The sequence below is a fragment of the Melopsittacus undulatus genome, chromosome 6, assembly GCF_012275295.1.
Source record: "Melopsittacus undulatus isolate bMelUnd1 chromosome 6, bMelUnd1.mat.Z, whole genome shotgun sequence".
Classification (NCBI taxonomy): domain Eukaryota; kingdom Metazoa; phylum Chordata; class Aves; order Psittaciformes; family Psittaculidae; genus Melopsittacus; species Melopsittacus undulatus.
The window spans coordinates 11445550-11465703 of record NC_047532.1 but is presented as its reverse complement, the minus strand read 5'-3'; the positions used below and the strand labels follow the sequence as shown (position 1 = coordinate 11465703).

Below are 20154 nucleotides of genomic sequence, written 5' to 3'. Positions count from 1 at the left end.
AAGGAGCTGGATTCTTATCCTCTCAGCTCACGAATTTAACTCAATTCTGGCTGTGTCAGAACTTAATTCTCAGCCATCATTTGCTTGGAATTAGAGAAAACCGTTGGGAAAAGATAAAACAAACTGTAAAGATTTACCCTTCTGCATCAGGATCTAAAATGACAGCCAGTTCTGTTAACACAAGCCCGGCCAAGTAATGCTGCTGGCGGAAAGGCACAGACAGTTCAAACATATTGGCAATCTTCTGATCTTGGACGTTTGTGGAGAACCCAGAGCTCTGTGAAAAGAAATCAAGTTTCAGAGGCTGCACAATGAGGCCCCTCGGAACACACAGTCAAAGCTTATGAACTACACTAGAAGCAGTATTCAGAATGAAAGACAACCTCACATAGATTCCCTTTTTTGTTTGGATCTAGGCACATCTACTTACACTACAGCTGAGCTCACTAATTCTTCTATAATTCTGTTTGTTGTTATTGCCTTCCCACCCAGGGGGCAGGCCTTAGGGAAGTTAAGCCAAATAACCTTTAAAAGTGGATTAGTTGAACTTAGGAGAGATGCTCTTGTTCAGGCTAAAGAAGGCTTTAATTTGATTTTGTTTACGTGATTTTGCAACTAATTGATCTGCTCGAGTAACACTTGCTAATTCAAATGACTCTTCCTGAGCAGGCTACAACTGAGTTTCAGTATGCTAGAAAGACCCTTGTGTTGTAAGAAAAGGGTAACAATGGAGAAAGCATTTTCTTTAATGGCTCATTTATGCTCATGTCTTTGTCCAGTATAGGAGAGGACTAGGTCCCTAAAGACAGTGTGATACAGGGATAGGGATATGGGTATTCTTCTTACAGTAATAAAAGAAGTCAAAATCCATGTGTCAGGAAAAAGTAATTTCTAAATAAACACTTCAAGTATTAGCAGAGACTGAAAACAGCTGATACAACAACGATTTATGTGCTACAGCAAAGCTCAGCTTGCATTTCCACAAAGGATCCTCAACGCAGCATACCTGAGAGGTTGCTGAAGACACAGATGGTGATGGAGATGCAGGTGGTGTGAGCAAGCTGCAGGGTAAATTCAAGGTGACGTAGTGTTCGTGGCTGCAAATGATGCGAAGGAAGTCCAGCCTCAAAGATGCCAGGTTACTTGGATTTGTTAAGGAATACAGCTTTGAAGACACCTGCAAGTTTAGCCCATAAAATTGTAGTTAGCTCCAAAAGACAATATAAATGCAGCATATGCCCCCCTGTCCCACCACTGCTCCCCAAAGCCAGAACTAAAGAGCTTGATATCATTAAATGATCACATCCACATCACTTCTTTGTGCTACAGATTAAACTTCTGTGTGCAAGTGATATCAACATCCCAGTGAATGCCATATATATAAATACAAGATGTATATAACAGTCGTACTTCTATAAGCAAATGAAGAAATAGGTACTTCACATATGATATCCACATCCTATTGATTTCAGTAGGGAGCTGTGAGAAGCAGGACCACACCGTGATGCATTAACAGGTCAAAGATGGAGGTTGGCTAATCTACAGTAAGCAACAAAACTCAAAAAATGCTATTGCTGTTCTTGCCCCTTATATAAAATGTTACAGACTCTAAGGCTAAGCTCCTGATACCTTGTCATCTCCTTCGTACCCAGTGTCAGCACAGATGTTTGCAGTCAAATGAAACTTTGTGGTTCAGGGTGATTCCCCTGCCACAACACTGCAAGTTTCCTAACAAGTAACATAGGAACCCTTCTTCTAACTGGGGGGGAGACCTTGCATCTTCAGAAGGATGGAAGGGGAGCTTGATGCTCAATATGATCACACAGGGGCAATGTGTCCTTGGCAGATGCACTGACAAACCAGGATAGTCTGAGCTCCCTCACAAAACCTCCTACTTATTTTGATGCAATTACTCTGAACATGGTGAGCAGAGGGAATAATTCTTCCTTCCTGCTGCACGTCCATTCACTCAAGGGAGTTACTCCTAATTCACTTTTAAGAGAGTAATCAGAAAGGTGTAAACTCTAAATCACTGCTGGGAATGCCTTGCTAGCTCTAAAAAGACCTCAACAGCAGAATTCTGTGTCCATACTTCACTGTCTGCCCAAAGAAAGGTAGAATACGCTAGACTATGGTTCACAGTGAAGTCATAATATTTATCTGCATTCACCTGTTTGTAGCAGGTCTTAATAAGAGCAAAAACAAATCCTCTGTCCATAATAGACAACAGGTCATTGAGGAAAAATGCCAGACTGGTGTTGAGCCTTTCAACCATCTCTGTATCCTAGAGAGAAGGAAGAGGAAAATGGGGCAGAAAATGAAGATCACACTGTATGTTTTCAATTCATGGTGTAGGCACCAGCAAACACACAGGAGGTCTGGAGCCTCAGCTCTGATTGAGCTCAGTTCAGTTTAATTGTTTGCCATTACCTTCTGAAACCGAGAGACTATATCACCGGCAATTGTGCTGACCAAAGCAGTTACATCATCCATGAAACGCTCAGGAAAACGATTCTTTCTTGGCGCATCCAGTTTGTCAGCAAAATACAAATGATGCACCATGCTCTTCACCTATAGAGATATAAATTACAACCAAGTCACTCGCAGTTGTTGCTGCCTGTGATTTAAACTAGGAACTGTAAGACAATGATAAGCAAGGTGTTTCCAGGTTGCTCACCATCAGCTCGAAGAAGAACCAGGCTTGCTGCAGGGCTGCCTCCCGCACACTCCCGCTGCACACAACCCATTGTAAGGCCAGCTCCTCGTGAAAAAGCTACAGAGATTCAAATCCAGAGTTAGCCCGAGCCTTGACACCAGCTCACAAGACAATCCGCATGAGAAATGGTAGCACGATCCATGGCAAGTATGGCAAACAATGAGGTTAAGCAAAATAACTGGGAACGTGACAGCAGTGGTGGCATCCCTTAAAGAAATCCCCAACTAACAATGAAGGATGATGGGATGATATGTGATGAGAGAAACGTTTCACAGCATCTTGCTCCAAAATTGAATTTTGAGTGTCAAAAGAATTTTCCACCACCCCCCAAAAAAACCAAAAAGTTTGGTGCTCAAATTAGTTTAGTTTAAAATTCTACCTTTCTGCCTGGTCTGATTTTTGCAGGAAAAAGGAGTAAAAAGTGGACATATAAAGCAACTTGTATAAAGATGTATATTTACTGTGAGAAAGGACTTAAAACAGCAAGAAAGAAATGTAGGGCAAAGAAACAGCTTTCAGATTCTTATTCTTAGGAAGACCAAGCCACACACTGGATGTTTGATTACATTTGCATTACCCAAGTCAGGCAATTTGCCTTTCTGACATTGTTTAGTAGGATCTCATCTCCTGCAAGGGAGTGCACTTTGAAAGGAACTCCCATTCACTCGCTGGATTAATGCCTGCATACCTGAGGTCAGCACACATCTGTAATGCTAGCCATCACATCATGATTTTGCACACAAGAATGTATCATTTACATGTCTAGACAGTGCTATTCATATTTTTTGAAAGCCAGTAATAAACCTGCTCCAAACACTATGGCCATTAAATCAGACAAGCTACTCCTGATCATTTTATTCTTCCCAATTCAGCTCTGTCAGAATACTTCATATTCACTACAGCCTGGATATTCAGAGGTGCTAAGCAACAGCAGCTCCTAATGACCTCGGAAAAAAACAGGCTATAAATGAAAGAATAGATTGCATCATGTTTTCAGAATGACTTGACCTCCCTGCCCCACAAGATCAATTGTCTTCACTGAAATCTACCTTTTTAGTTGGTAACCGTCCTGTTAATGTTTGTAAGAAACTTGACGTCTCAGTGTGCGAAGACATACGATTACAACTTCGATCCGTAGCCTACGGAGTGGAGATGAATGAATGATGACAGGACATTAAAGTTTGCTGTGGATGGGTTTTGCAGCTCAAGGACAACGCACGTTTACAAAAATACTGTTCCAACTGTAGGCTTTTACTGCCTTTACACCTTTTTATGCATTCTCAAACACTTATTAATTTACAGATTTGGTTTGAACAAAATGACAGTACTTTTTACTGTTTCAAGACATACAGGCTATTTAAGTAACTGCATGTTCTTATGCACAAAGACACTTAATGCTGCAAAGCATGAAACTTTTTCATCATTGCATTTTATCAGCATGCATACGTCAAGGAGGTAAAACTTGTAATGTCAGTCCATACCTCTCAAGCTACCAGAGACCAAGCACATGGGGATGTACCCCACAGCGACACTGCTACTGGCACAGGGAATAAGGAAATCCCTGAGGTTCTCTTTCTGATAGAAATTATTTGCCATGGGTGCATGTGAACTCAGACTAAGTATTACTGGGACTCTGATGCACTTGAAAGGAGGTACAGTTCAGAGGTACGCTCAAGGCAACCATGCAGTGGAAAGCAGCAGGCAAATTGGGGCTAAATAACTTTTTTTGACTGAAGCTGCTAGAAAGTTTTCATACTTTGCAACACAGAACAGATACAATTGGCCCTAGCACGTCACTGGCTGCATCATTCAGATTTACATGTTTGAAGAGAGAATTTTACATGTGGCAATCAATTTTGGCTTAACAATATTCCACTCAAACAGTCATGAAGGAATACTTGACGATGGATACTAAATGCTTGATGAGAATGGCGAAATGGTTCGCAACATCAAAAGAAATGGCAAACATGGACAAAACTATGAAGCTGTGATTAATGTTCCCACTTAGAAATGTGCTGCACCTGAAGCTGAAACTAGTGTTAGAGGAGAGAAAAGAAAAGAAAAGCAGTCACAGCATTTACATTTCACAGACCAGCAACCACTGAAATGAAAGAAGGGGACATGTCCACGCGTTTGGAGGGGTTTCATGCAGTGTGGGGAGGTGGTGGGGGAGAAGATGCTAAATTAGAAAAGAAAACTCAGAAAGTTTTCAAGGAATAAAGAAATAGTTAAAAACACACACAAAAAAAAGGCACCAAATCACCAAAATGGGAGTAAACACCGAAGGGAAGATATTCTACAGGGAAACATCAGGGAGAACAAAGCCAGAACAACCTCTACCGAAGACACCACCTGTGTTGACTCTGCACTTGGGCTGGGGTTGGATCCCCATGGGGCTGCTTTTGGACCACCAGTGTTTACCCAGGAATTGGAGCGGTCTAAACCCTGGGCATGTAATAGAAAGCAGTTGGGAAAGGAAAGAAATATTACATGTTGCATGCCATACAGTAGTCAAAGCTTAGTCCTTAAAAGCAATCAAACCGGGTACACTGCAAGCACATCATCAGTTAGCACTGTTAAAAAACAGCCTGAATCTTTAGGTGTCAGTGGAGACATTTTAGTCCAGAGGATTATTTTATATCTCATCACACACATATACACTCTCGACAGCTCTGGTCCAACTTGCCCTCTCTGTAATGGTTGACATTAAGAACTACCTTCCTCATGAAAAACCCTACTCTTACTTTAATCAGATTAAACCCATTCACTGCAGGAGATTGAGTCAGCCTGGATATACAGTGTGGCTGAGAAAAACTGGCACACAGATGTGAATACCACAAAGGATGCTCTCTGAGGTTTGCAGCACTTTTAGGGTGGGCTGCTTGCTACAGTTTATAAGTTCTACAACTCTTATGGAAATGCTGAGGAGCTTTGAAGAGACTGAGTGGCAGCTCTCATAGGGTTTCCTGCTCATGGAATAAAAACCCATCACTGCTGGTAGAATAACCCTGCGAATAAGATCTCACACTGGGTATTTTCTCTGGGTGGTGTGGCCAATACAGGAAAGAGCACATACCTTTTCTGGAACCAACCTGTTTTGCCAAGCAATTATCTGACAAACCATCCTGCTTTTTAAGAGCTCAATCTAGTTTGTATTCCAAGTTCTACTCCTGCAGCGGATTGTATGGGCAAAGTTACTGCGGATCCCTCCTCTCTTTCTGCTTCCTTTTTCTCTCAAGACACTCAAGAAGAAGAAAAGGAAAAATTTAAAGTTAAGTTGTTTAAGCCAGGTTGGACACAGGGGCTTGGAGCAAGCTGCTCCAGTGGAAGGTGTCCCTGCCCATGGGAGGGGTTGGAACTGCATGAGCTTTAAGGTCCCTTGCGACCCAAACCAGTCTGGGATTCTGATACATTGTCACACAGGCTGTTCCCAGGTCAGGACCATTCAGCAGGATGCAGTGGATTTTCCTGGTTTCAGGAGCCAGCTCTGATGGAAGCAGTTTTGCAATGCCACAACTGAATATCAATTTCTTATAAATTCCACAGATTTGTTTCAACCCTCACATGAGTGAGAGCTTTCATTGTAGTTCCTGTGCCAACTGAGGGCTTCTTCCCAATGCCTGAAGCAAAGATGAAGCCCATTTCATCACAGCCATTATCATCTGCCGCAAAGTCCACCAAGCCTAACAATCTATTTCTTGCTGCAAAGAAAAATCCCCCTCAAGGTTGAGCCCAGTGTGAGGGCTGTAACCTGGGATTCAAACCATTAATCCACTGAGCTATCCTCTATGCAGAGTCCAGCGAGGCTGTAATTTTGCTTAAGATGTCCAATAAAAAAATACTGAACAGATATAAGGAGAGTGCTTTAATCTCAATTACTTCTTGGAAGAAATAAATCAAAGCTTTCTGCCCTGCTCAGACCCATAAACATGTTTTATTTTGCTCACAGTGAATTGAAGTCGAAAGGACTTTGCAGAATGCTGAACTAAGCTCATGTTTTGTAATATCAAGTCTGATTTTGAAAACACCTTTCTCACACTCACATTTCTGCTCACAGGGCTTCTAATCACGTCACTTAGGTTCTGGGGCTAAAGGTATACATATACCGTGCTTGCAGAAGCACAAGTCATGTTGTAAACATCTGAAAAGGGAAAGAGTCTTTCCTCTTCGGCAAATAAAAGAGCACAAGAGCTTCTTATTGTTTGGCAGAGTCACTCAAAAGTTCACAAAGTGCTATTAAATTCTCTTCTATCTCTGGGGTTCAACCTGCAGCTGGATGTGTGCAGGAACACAGCACACATCTGTGACAATCCACTGCTGGAGCAATGAAACTCCACAATCATTTCCCGTCTTTCCCAGCACATCTCCAGCATGGCAGGAACACTCAAAAGCATAGAACCTCAGCACAGGTATTTTTAGACACTTAAATTTGCATTAGTAGGGAATAAAATCTATGTGGCTTCAATTCACAAATGAAGGCAAAATAAGCAACAGAAATCTTCCCTATCCTGTAGAGGGGATCACTATTTCACTTTTCAAAATCAAGTAAGAAGCTGGTAAAAGGGAGACTCAAAGCACAGATACCAATCCTATAAATACCTTACATTACAACAGAACCGGATTCTGAAACCTTCCATCAAAAAACAAACCAGCCTTTGGGGTTTTTTAAACCAGAAATCCTCCCCTCATAGATTCTCATTTGAAGTGCAGGTTCCCAATTTGGGTATCTGTGCTTCAGCCACTACTTGGAAAAACAGAATAGGAATTTTTACATCTTTTTACTCATTTCAATATATCAAGAAGTGTCTTTTCTATTAACAAGCAGAAAAAATTCTATTCAACCGAAAGTCTGTTGTAGTCAGACCGAGTTTAATTTCTGGTGCTCAGACTACCATAAAGGAAACTTTTCCCTCAATAATTACTCACAGAATAGGTTTTAGTTTAAAGCCTGGAGTACATCCCTAGAAGAAAACCTCTCTTCATTTTGTATTGTGACATTATTCACTAAGCCAGCACGTATTAAACTTCTGATAGCCTGTGTAAATGCCATACGCACATTAGTGCTTATGGCATTTCACAAAAGGTCAGGCTTGTTTAATTAGCAAGATACTGAAGCGGTCTTTAGAACATTTTAAGACTTTTGAGTCCAAACTTTGATGTAAAAGTAATGATTTGTCTACCCAAATGGCTTCAGTCTCTTATCTGGTCAGAAAATTATGGTGTTATTCATTTTAAATAGGTAGCTTCTTTCTGAAACTATGCTTTTCTTGCTCTTTAAAGCCCAGGACCAACCAGTGTCAAGCCTGGTTGGTCAGGATGATGGGTTTATTAACAAACTTGCACGCTGATCTTCTAAAGGATGGAATGGAACAGCTCTTTGGAAGGGCTCAGGAACTCATCTGTGCTGGAAGGTGGGAAAGCATCTCAGAGTAAGTTATTACAGTTGTGAGATTAAAAAAGAGAACTCCAAACAAGCTAAGGCTTGTTTGTGAAGGGAATTACAAACAGCAGATTCTCCCTAGCTCATCCTACCTAATTTAGCTACAAAAATGAAGTGCTCAAATTGGGACTGTGGCAGTCCTATGTACTTGGAAATCACCAGAGAGGGACAAGTCCTGCAGGACATGCATCTACTAAGCCCTTAAGAGTTAAAGTAAGAGCATTCTAGGTGCTCTGCACTAGTGTGCCCACACTGGAAAATCACATTCAGGTGTGAGGAGTCAGTGTGCCTGCAGACTTAGCACACTATAAATTTACACTGCAGCTCAGCTGGCTGGACTATGGCTCACTCACTAAAATCCTTCCTGGCCCATTCAGGAACTAGGGATATTCCTGCTGTGTGCAAGACACCTGCTCTGGACATAAGTAGCAGAGAAAGCATCTGAGCAGCCATTAGTGCTGAATGCAGAGGAGAAAGGGGTTTGGTTTGGGAGGTAATAGTGGGATCACAGGGTGGCAGGGCAGAGGGTGTGAGGTTTGGGGAGAATAACAGAGCTGGTCAGAGGATATGGCTGCTGGCCATGCGAAAAGTGAGGTAGTAAAAAACCATTCTTCTCCTGCTAGTCTTGGGGAGATAAGTCCAGAAGGACTTTTGTCCCTAGCTACCACACTCATGGAAGTAACACTGCCAGAATGGTCTCCAGCAAGTTAGGGAGATCAGCAATTACTTTGAGGAGTAGAGTTTCAGTAGTGTTATCAGCAACTGCCAGAAGTCTGAGAAGGGGCCATTAGTAGGGACATATTTTCATAGGAAAATGTCACAAACACTTCCCTGTTATTTCTTTAAAGAGTAAATAAAAGATGCTGAGGTTCCTGTAAGACCCTCAGCACTGCATGCCTACCTTACTGCCAATGATGGAGCGAACTTCATCATCTGGCGATGTGGGGGTCCCAGATATATCTGGGTTGCTGTTGCTGAGGCTCCGTGAACGGTTGAGGTTAAGGCTTGCTGGTCGGACAGCAGATCGAGCCATGGTGGCATAATGCACTGATCCCCCCAGGCCACCAGGACCTATGGTGGTGTACAGAAGAACATCCTGGTTAGACTATCAATCAGAGCCTTGATCCCATGCTACTTTACATCAGACTGATGCAGCAAACCCTTTGGATAACCAGTGGATCTGGCCCATCCTTATGCCTTCCCCTGCCTGTTTCTCCAACACAAGCAGCAGGGAGAAAGGGATGGGATTAAACTGCTATTTTATCCACTGATGTTTGGGAAGCAGGAAGCTCCCTGTAGATTTAGGCAGCTGGTGTGAGGTAATGCTTTTAGCCAATGGGATATTTTCCAGACCTCAGACTTGAAAACAACCAAAGGAGTGGGCACTAAGTACAAAACCTTCCCAACACCTCTCAGAGGTCTTCCACTCCATGTAAGAAGCAAGTGCCGTGCACAACAGTCCTTCCAAAGCCTTGTTTTTGGTGGCTGTCACTCACACCACCTCTTCCCCCATGCAGATACATCCCTTGTTCTCAGAAGGGGTGGAATTAATTGCTTTCCCTCCTGTACCCAGACATGTGTTTTCAAGTATTCCACACTCCTTTGCCAATGTTTCAATGTTTGCTGGAGCTGGATAAAAGTACAAAAAGTACTAGTGAGGGAGAGTGGGAAACATGACAGGCCAAGAGTGCACCACATCTGTGTAACTTGCTACAGAAAACAAAACTAAACCACCAGATTTTTGCCATAATTTAGCCTCATGGTCTTTCATCAGTGACGCTGTTACTGAAGATTATCAAACAGTTAAATCTCTGACATGGCTAACTGTAATTAAAGTCATCTTGTAAATGGCTACACTGGATCATAAAGAAAGTTAATAAGAGGGCTTGGCAGGGAACCAGCCATGCAGTTGGAGCTCAAGAGCACCTGCCAGCAAGCAATTTCTGCTTGCTTTTATCAAACTGTGACTTGAAATAAAATGAAGAAAAGAGCTACCTGGTGATGGTGAGTTGGGATAGGTATTTGGTAGGCGAAAAACATAATAAATATAGGAAGCAAGAAGGCTGTTTCTGCCATGCTGGTCCTGGTTTCCATCCAAGTTCTTGTGGAGTCTGTTTATGATTGATGCCATCGCTTCAAAAGATGCTTGGCCCAAGTTAACTGAAAGTAATGTGAGGAGTTTGGGTTAGAACGCAGCAAATCCTAAATGTGCATTTTGTCCATCTTCTAAAGCTTAAATGGTGAGCCTTGTTGGATTACAGCAAGCATTCCTCATCAAAACTGAGCCTATTTGAACTGGGTCTAATATACAGCTTGACAGGAAGACAGGTGTTGCAGTGATAAGGCTCCACTCCTATTAATAACAAATTTAATGAAATTAGGCCTGATTTCTGGAATCAACCCAACTTTGGTCATCAACCGCAATGGTAACAAGATCAAGTCCTTGTTTAACTGATGGAATTATCCCTTGGATATTTATTGTTCTTTTCTCAGTTGTTTCCTCCATTTAAACCTTAGCCAAATTCAAACTGTATCCAACAGAACAATTCCATTCTGCTTTTGGGAAAAAAAAATCTGTTTTAAAAAGAGCACAGAAATCTACACAATATTTTAAACAAATTAGGGATGAAGCAGACAGCAGAAGCTGGAAACTGTAAATATTAGGCTTTTATAAACTATGCATGAATGTCCTCGATGCTCCATATAGACAAACTAAACCAATACAGAACAATTAAAGATTAAATGATTGCTATTTTTAAAGCAGTCTTGGACACCTATATTCCACCATGTCCAAACTCAAGTTTCCTACAAAAAAGCTACTATTATAGATACCAAGGGTCTAATCTTGACATCCACTTGAGATTTTTTGTACTGTCACAGCACAGCCCACAACAGGGAGCACAAAGAAGGATTATTCATGCTGACAGCATCAGATCCACAGTAGCTTCAGGAACATTCAGTATCTCTATCGTCTTATCTTACCTACTTCAAGATTTCCAAACTGACCAGGAAGGTCAAAATCCCTGGTTTCTGAATGTCAGTATGGAGACAACTCAATGGGCTCCAGTGCTAAGAAACTGCTGAGCATCCAACTCATGAAAGTCAGGCCCCTTTTTGGTGTCTCAACTTGAATGCCAAATCACTAGGCATTCTTGGAAACCTTTGTGTTAAATATTGCTTCTGTATTTATCACTACTTATCTGGATGCCAGCACGTTTTATTTGGAAGACACATGGTATATTAGTGGCACTAAAATAAAGCATAAAAATGGACTTTTTTATTTCTGCATAAATATGATAAAATTGGAAGTGTCAAACTTTCAGCTATATAATTCTCTATAAAACTTAAATAGAATACCTATTTGGCCTGCAATGACAGGAGGTCTTACTACCAGAAGAATCAGTTTGTCAAGCAGGAGATGAAGAAATCGCACTACCGGCTCCAGTTGAGAGGAATTTAAAGCTGAAATGCTGCTCTTCAGTTCATTTTCCAGGTTGTTTTCCATAATTCTCATGTCTCCTATTCGCACAGGGAACATGTGCTCATCCAGAGCATGGACAAGTGCAAAAAACTTGTCCAGATAAGGGTCCTACAGACAAGGAAAAATCCCCAGTTATCAGCAAGAAGCTCCAAAAGTAACTCTGCTTCCTATGGATTTGGACCTCATGGACTGAGATTCTCCCTCGTTCTTTTACCTGACTTTAATCTCACAGGATTAACAGAAACTCAACATCTTTGAGAGCTCTGCCCATATGTCTTATTCAACTGAAACAGCTCAGAATTTGTCAGAGCAAAACCAGGGGTCCCACAGACTTTGTATCCTTATTAAAACAGACAAAAATGCACTAAAATCATCTTACTACTTACAGCACAAATAAAATACACAAAAAACCCCACCAAAATGACACACTGGGAATTAATAAAACAAAAGTTGAAATCATTAGTCAAAATGATTGTCATCTTCCTTTGCAGATCAAAGACAAGATGAAAAATACATGGAGAAACAAAAGAGACAGAGGGGAAAAGGGAAAACAGGAAAACATCCTATGTTTGGACTGTATGTTAGACCTGTTGCATTAAACACAACAGTCTGAGGTCTGAAAACACGGCTGGCCATTCACCCCCTGTGAATAAAGGCCAAACTGCTCAGACTCTTAAGCAGAATTTGAATATACTCACAGCAGAATGTGGAACAACAGGTCTGGTGGCTTAGAACTGAAAATGAGATTGTAATTTCACTACAAGTGATTATTATACTCTCCACAGTATCAACTTTGACAGCATTTCAACAGTCAAAAGACTATCAAAGACTATCAAACTATTACAATGACTGCTCTTATCATTTACCTGAGTGTGGAGGGATGATACAGCAACAACTTCTACGTTGAAAACCCCTTTGTGGTTATCCACCCACTTCATCCCAGGGAGTGGCACCTGCAGGTTAAAGAAAGATCACAGAATTCTAGAATGGTTTGGGTTGGAAGGGACCTTAAAACTCATCCAGTTCCAACCCATTCCCCCTTGCGCTACCACTAGATGAGTGAGGATGCAGAGCTAAGGCCCTTGAACAACTCACCTCTGGAGAAAGCACTGAATAAGCCTGCGGTGGTTTCTCCAATGACACAGGTAGGCAGAACTGACCAGTCTTTAACCGTCCATTTTGGAGCATTGGTATCCACTTCAGTGAGAAGGAATTAACAAAAGAAAGAACAGAAACACACACTTCTTAAAGCATTCTCGAATATGGCAAGTTTGACTGCCAAATTCTCAAACTCTATAATGGTGTATGAGTTGACAGTGATGTTCAACAAACTGCAAACACATGCACTATGAACATATCCTGTGCTGAGAAACAAAGACTGAAAGATACTCACGGTGTATCCAACTGGAGTCTCCAGAGGAGTGTTTTGTTTCTGCTGGCAACTCACATGGTAGAAAGTAAAAAGTAGGTGGTGGTGATCAGTTAAAGTGGCTGGAAGCTTAATCTTGATTTCCTCATGAAAATCAGGTGATCTGTGCAGAGACCAAACCCTTAACTGAGTCACCATCAATACAAACAGTGTGTTTTACTATCTTATGCTCAAGATGGAATCCTTTGAGTTGAAGTATGTTGGTGAAAGGAAGTATATGGATCATCCCAAGGGATAAAAGCTTCACTTTCTGATCAGACTGGAGAAACCTTGTATATGCAGTTGCAGCCCTCACCCCACACAGGCACTGCCACAACCCTCAGCCTGCAGGACAGGATTCTCTCCCTAGTTCAGCTACAAAGACTGTCAACATGCTAAAGCCAGATTCAGCACTCCCTTACCCCATGAAATTATTTTCCAGACCAAGTACTTCCAAGTTGTAACCTAAGTCTAAAAGGTTCCAACAAAATAACAAAGCCCATGCTAGCATGAGTTTATAACGTAAATCTTTGTGACTACTAACTTGAAGGTTATACTTCGAGCATCTGCTAAGTTGGGCTGTGTGCTTGGGACCACAGCTCTGACACAATGGTGATTTGTACCAGAGCAAACAAAGACTCTGGTTCCTATTCATGGCAAAACCCTAACAAGAGAATCAACTGACACTGCAGTTGGTGTGAGTGCTACCCAGATAGTCACTGTTAAATGATTAACAGAGTCACTGGGGAGTTACTCCATTTTCACATTGGTAAAACTTCCTTTGGGTGGAATCACACTACCCACAGGGGGTCACATTCTTCCTCAAGCTGTCAAGTGTTTTACCTGTTGTGATACACTACAGCTGTGTATGCTTCTTTGGAAAACTCAGGACAGCTAGATTTGCCAAAGATGACCTGCAAAACAGAAAGAAACCCATAGAAATCCCCATGTAAAAACAGTATTTTATTTCATAATCCCACACAGATGTTTACAGCTCCATTCACTAGTCTGTGCAGCTCTGTACAGTTACATCTGCTTGTGCTCCTTCACTTCCATGCAACGTTTTACTTTGTCCCTGAAGAGTTCACAATTTTAGTAGTCCCAGTTACACAGGCACACAGATATGGCTGAAGAACTGACAAATGGAACCACTCCTATGCAGATCTTCACCAAGTGCTGATCACTTCTGGCCCTGAACACAAGGACAACGATTACCTCTATTTTTTTGTCATGGAAGTGAAGATACTGCTCCAAACACAAGGGTGTCCACTGCAAGCATCTTAAGTATTAGCTACTACATTGTTACTTTGCAAACTCTATACAAAGCAACTCTGTTCTGAAATACTGTAATTTCATATTCCCCTGAACTTGTATTTTCAAATGTATTTCAAAATAGCCATGTATTTCTTTAACATAGGGATTTTACGACTGCAATGTGTACTCTGCCGTACTGGCATGCAGCATTCACATAGAGCACAAAGTACTTCACCCACCGGCATAGCATTGCTCGGGTCCTCTCCATACATGAACTGGACTTTTACAGTGATATTCCTGGCAGATCCTTGGCGGTTGGCAAAGTTAAGGCTCTGGGGATAGACATAAAGCAGATTCCTGCAAGAGACAAAGGCACTGAGTGAGCATCCCATTGTGAGAATGAGTGTTCACACTTTTATCAATGCTGTTATTTAAACCTCTATGAAAACTGAGTACTCCAAGTGAAGGGTTTGACATTTTTTCATTAGCCAGATGGTCTTCTCTTCAGTATAAGTGCAGACCCACACAAGCAATTTGATAATGACCCTTTACTTTGGACATCAAAAGTCATAGTATTTCTATCGGCATCATATTGTGAAATAGTTCCTGTTCATTAGGGTACTTGAAACATACATCTACAAATTTACCAGTGATTCTGCACTCCAAGAAGTTCAAGTGGAAAGAAAACACATGAATAGAAGAGCACTGAAGTGTTTATTTGTTCAACACAGAGTGCCTGGTTCCTGTTAAACCCCTGTTGTGACCTGTCCTTTTCTTCTTCCTTTTAAAATCTCCTTACACTGTGATGACTTGGGATTACACCTCTCCTCTGGAAGCAGATTAAACTAAATAGATACCTGTAGCTTTAGCACATATGCAATCCTTGCAATGACTCACATTTAATGCTGGACACTTGCTGGCAGTTTTTGAGGACAGGTGATACAGACACCTCTCCTTATAGGTTTATAGACAACTTCATGCTTCCCTAGGGAAAGGGCACATTTTGGAGGCCCTTTCCAGCTCCGTGTCTCCAAGTCTACAATTACTTGAAACACAACAGTGACAAGATGCAAATTCTGCAGCATTTTCCATCCTTTTAGCCCTGCTGCATCCCTGCCAACAAAGTTCAGGTTGGATTCATACACTGACAGCAAAACTGTCCACTACAAGCCCCCACCTGTGTATGGTCAAGTAATACATACCTGCAGGAAGTCCCTTGTATGTTCTTTTAAAGACAAAAAAGACAAGCACCTGAACCATTCCGCTCAATAGACCATTATTCAAAGGAAATACACCTTCTTTTGCCCCAAAACAAGTAAAAGTGTATGAAGTCTTTGAAAAGTCAGACTGGAAATCTCCAATCCATCCCCCACACAGCCTTGCTCACCAGACTAGCATAATTCCCCCTTGGATACCCTGGCTCCCACAGCACCAAAAAGAGGAACCAAACGGGATGCTCACCTCAGGCTACCTGGCAGCCTAATGCTTATGTGAGAGGTTCATGTTACTGCACTGCATCTGTGAGGGATAAGAGACTGGCATACTGTGTTTTGCCCAAACACTGCAGCAGCCGGCTCTGTAACAAGCCTTGTACCTTATACGGTAGTAGGAAAAAGAAGTTCCTTTTCCTTCTATCACCCGCCAGGGACTATTCAACAAATCTGAACACAATTTGTAAGTTGTTTCCAACCGTTCCATGTCCCAGAGAGACAACAGACAACAGATGGGCACAGAAAACTGAAGTGAGGAGCGCAGCAGGACAACATTTAAGCACAATAAAGCTGCTACAGAGTGCTGGCAACAGCAGACTGAAAACAAGGACTGGTTTCGAGTGTCAGGAAGGTAGGAATTTGGTTGCTCCTTGAAGGCATCTGGTGCCTTTTTAGGGTACCCAATGCTCCTGTGCTGGGCAAGCAGTGGGTCACTCTCCTGCAGGGGAGGCTGGAAAGCTGAGCTGTCCCTAAGCTGTTGGAAATGGCACAGACTGAGATGAGCTCTTAGGTAGAAGCTCTTCCCTGTGAGGGTGCTGAGGCGCTGGCACAGGGTGCCCAGAGAAGCTGTGGCTGCCCCATCCCTGGCAGTGTTCAAGGCCAGGTTGGACACAGGGGCTTGGAGCAAGCTGCTCCAGTGGAAGGTGTCCCTGCCTGTGGCAGGGGTTGGAACTGAATGAGCTTTGAAGTCCCTTCCAACACAAACCATTCCCTGATTTTGTGATAATGCTGGTCCCAAGGAATCCTCTAAGAGTCTCCCAAGAATAGAGGTCAGCACCTATACAGAGCAGTCCAGCTGGACAGCTCTAGACAGCTCTACAGGACAGCTTTATGAAGCCAGGCTCTTTTCCACCCCTTCAGGCATAGGAATATGCTTAGCTGGCATGTGGGAACGTCTTCCCTTTCAAGTCCTTCATGGTGAATTAAGTTTTGAATCCTATCCCTATTGGTCGCTTTGGCTAATCAATGTGCTCTTACTATTTCAGAGGGGGCCTGTGCCGTTACTGTGACTCTACTAAATTACTTTGTTCTGGCATGAACACATTTGCTCCTTGATGTTCTTCTTAAAATGAAAATGGATATGAAAATTTACTCTAAAATGTACATTGCTCATAAAACTTTTATTAAGGATTATTAGTGCTTAAGAGAAGGATTTAATGTATTTGTGAAGCCAGGCTACAGGATCACTATATTAAAGGCAGTCTTCAGCCTGATTTACGCTGAATAGCAGAGATGAACCTAAACCAAGCTTGCAGTTCTCCTACCACCTCTCCTGCTTGGGCTTGCCTGCTGGAAGCAAAGGAGACATTTCACCAGTGTGATGACACTTTAGATAGAGACCTACAGAAGCAGAAGTTACAGCTGATGTTACACATCAGGCAGGGCTTTAGCTGCATTCTTAACAGCAGAACGTACAGGCTGTTCCCCCATCCACTGCCCTTCAAGCCTTTGTCATGTGAAAGACTTAGAGGACATTTCATTAGGAAGAAGGTCATGTTGCTTATCATAGAATCATAGAATAGGTTGGGTTGGAAAGGACCTTAAGATCATCCAGTTCCAGCCCCCCCTGCCATGGCCAGGGACACCTCACACTAAACCAGGTCACTCAAGGCTCTGCCCAACCTGGCCTTGAACACTGCCAGGGATGGAGCATTCACAACTTCCCTGGGCAACCCATTCCAGTGCCTCAGCACCCTCACAGTAAAGAACTTATGGATAAGTTCAGATCACTGAACCTACTGTAACACAGAGAACAGCAGGATGCTTGCTCCTGTCCAAACAGCTTCTCTCCAGAGGGTTTCCTCTTACAAAGCATCTTCTTTTTGCAGAAAACTTGCGTACAGAGAGGGGAAGAAATTCCCCAGTTTGCAAATCACAATGTGACCCAAATGAAAAAATCCTCTCCTACCTTACCATACATAGGTACAAACCACAGATCTTCCTACCTACCATAAGCAAAGTTACGGGAGCCATGGAAAGAGACTGACAGCTGAAAAACTGATTAGGAACATTACAAATCCTCACGTATCTCTTGATGCCCTGGTCTGATAGCCACCCTGAGAAGCTGACTTATCAGTTTCTCCTCTGTTACCCTCCTACCATTCATTATATCACAAGTTCTCATCATTTGTGTGCACAAATAACAGGACTTGGTAGGTTTTGTAGGACACCAGAAGTGTAACCACCATCCTCTGAAAAAAGTCAGAGAAGGCTTCTGTGCAAAATGAAGGCAGAAGCTGCTTCCCTGCATGGGTGAGATACAGGCATCAAAGCTGCTGGGCTTTTAAAAGGCAAAGTAAGTGGTGTGGCACTGAATGTTGGCTTCAGAAATCAAGGGAAGACAGCCCCAGATGCGCATTATTAACAAGCAATAGGAAACAAGAGGAGAGAGCAACTTTCTGGTGGACCAGACACCATGGGTAGGTCTTGTATCTGTTCATTTCTCTATAGAAGAGATAAAGGGAGGAGAAGGGACTGACCATGACAATAACACTACAATGCCAACAACCACACTAAGCATATACCAATTGAACTGAAGGACCACTGGTCCTTATGCTTCCAGGTAACAGCTACATCTTGATGGTAGAGAGTCACAGATTTCTATCAATAACAGTTTCAGCCAGAAGCTTTAAACCCAAGGCCTTGTGTCTGGAGCTTTTATTAAAATGCTATGCAAAATGTATGCAAAGCTTATCCTATTATCTCAAACAGATCTCAGAAGTACTTTTACTTTCAGAAAATGAATTGCTAAAGTGCAAAGGCTTCCCAAGCCATGGAAATAATAGCACCAGGCCCTCCTCTAAATATTTATATAACGTGATTGCAGCCATTTTGCAGACTCCTTCATAAAGGTGTTAAAACATTAAGAGCTGATCCTAATTCTTGGAGGGAATGCCTAACTATTATGAAAATGTCCCTTTTCAGTAAAACCCAGAGACCTTTTTCTTTGCTTTATTCCTACTATAAAAATCATTTAAAGCCCATTTAATCTGGGTCACCCAAGTGCAGGAAAGATCTTCAGGATCATGTTTGATACATACATCTTCTCTTGACTGGGCTAACAGTTCCCTGAGGCAGGATTCTCCCTTAGGGTTTCTACAGCCCCTGAATCGTATGGTTTAATCACAGCAAAAGGTTTTCTCCCCTCTGCTTTCCTGTGTCCTGCTTTGCTTACGGGCTCTGTGACTGCTGTGACATCTAAGGGTGCCATTTTGTAGAGAGCTTATCACTGCCTGACTTTGTTGGTGCTGCCATTAATACAGAAATATAAGAAATAGCTAAAACAACTGAAAATTACTCATTTCAAATCCTGTAAAACCAAAGCCATTCAAACACTCTGAAGTAGATTATAGAAAGTCTACACTTTTTTTCTAATTTTGCAACCAGTTCTTCAAGTTTTGCAGCCCAAAACCATATACCAGAGGCTGGATGTTGTTTGCTATTATAGAGTAGTGCCAGGCCCAGATGAAAACCATACCTAAAGTGAAACTCCATTGAGTTTCCCTACAGAAAACACAAATCCTTCAAAAGCTCAGGCTTATTGCTTACCTCAGTCTTTCAAACCCTGCAAGTGTTTAATAGGGTTATCAGGTATTATGTATCTCAGCCTACCATTCAAAGCAGAAAGTACCAAACCTTTCAGAGTTGAAGCGTTAAGAATCCTAACAACTCCATACAAAGGTACAATGTAAGTGCTGTAAATGCTGTTCAGATGCTGCACATGCCTTTTGTTTTTAACTCATCTGAACAGCTCTTCATACATTCCCATTGATATTATCAAATGCTGCAGGAAAGATGACTCAGTGCCAAGAGTCTAGGATGACCACTGTCCCATGAATAACCCTAACTGTTCTAACACCTTTCCTAATGGATTTTTAGTAGGATGCATAAACAGTGATTTGATGAGTTTCTTTAGAAACTAACCTGAAGAAAAATGCATATTTTAATACGGCATGAAAGCCTTCCACTGAATAGCTCCTCATGGACATCCCTTGTGAAAACAGTCAACGTTGTCAAAGGTAGATCTCTAGAATAAAGCCCTATGCCATGCAGATACAAGAATTAATCATGATAAACACTCATTATCACAATAAAATTAAGAATTAATACAACGTTAAAATAAAGGGATGATAAAAAGGCAGGCACAAAAAGACTAAGCTGTGTTTCATTTTAGCAGAAGTCCCTGTTTAATTCTGTGTCTCTATGCAGGCTGAGCTTCCAAATTGCATCACTAGAATACTTTTGCTTTGTTCCATTCGGTAACACACCTACCCACCTCATCTCAACACTGCTGAGAAGCACCTGATTTAGGAATACAGCAGACTCCTCACTAGCCAAAATCAATGTAATGCTTAGCCACTGAAC

General features: G+C 42.0%; 1 protein-coding gene across 6 annotated transcripts in view; it reads right to left on the bottom strand.

The window, feature by feature from the left end:
• Window positions 1-20154, bottom strand: part of DOCK7 (dedicator of cytokinesis 7) — a 109082-nt gene that overhangs the window by 31061 nt on the left and 57867 nt on the right. For 3 of the 6 annotated variants that reach the window (XM_034064361.1, XM_034064362.1, XM_034064363.1), the window contains exons 15-28: window positions 14539-14656; window positions 13889-13959; window positions 13031-13169; window positions 12733-12834; window positions 12504-12590; window positions 11514-11745; window positions 10152-10316; window positions 9058-9227; window positions 3766-3855; window positions 2678-2773; window positions 2431-2571; window positions 2171-2284; window positions 1007-1177; window positions 138-277 (exon numbers count right to left, since the gene is read on the bottom strand). In XM_034064361.1, coding sequence (XP_033920252.1) covers window positions 138-277; window positions 1007-1177; window positions 2171-2284; window positions 2431-2571; window positions 2678-2773; window positions 3766-3855; window positions 9058-9227; window positions 10152-10316; window positions 11514-11745; window positions 12504-12590; window positions 12733-12834; window positions 13031-13169; window positions 13889-13959; window positions 14539-14656 — 1836 coding nt within the window. Of the gene's footprint in view, window positions 1-137; window positions 278-1006; window positions 1178-2170; window positions 2285-2430; window positions 2572-2677; window positions 2774-3765; window positions 3856-5068; window positions 5162-9057; window positions 9228-10151; window positions 10317-11513; window positions 11746-12503; window positions 12591-12732; window positions 12835-13030; window positions 13170-13888; window positions 13960-14538; window positions 14657-20154 lie in introns of all 6 variants that reach the window. The other 3 variants (XM_034064364.1, XM_034064366.1, XM_034064365.1) reach the window with 2 other exon arrangements.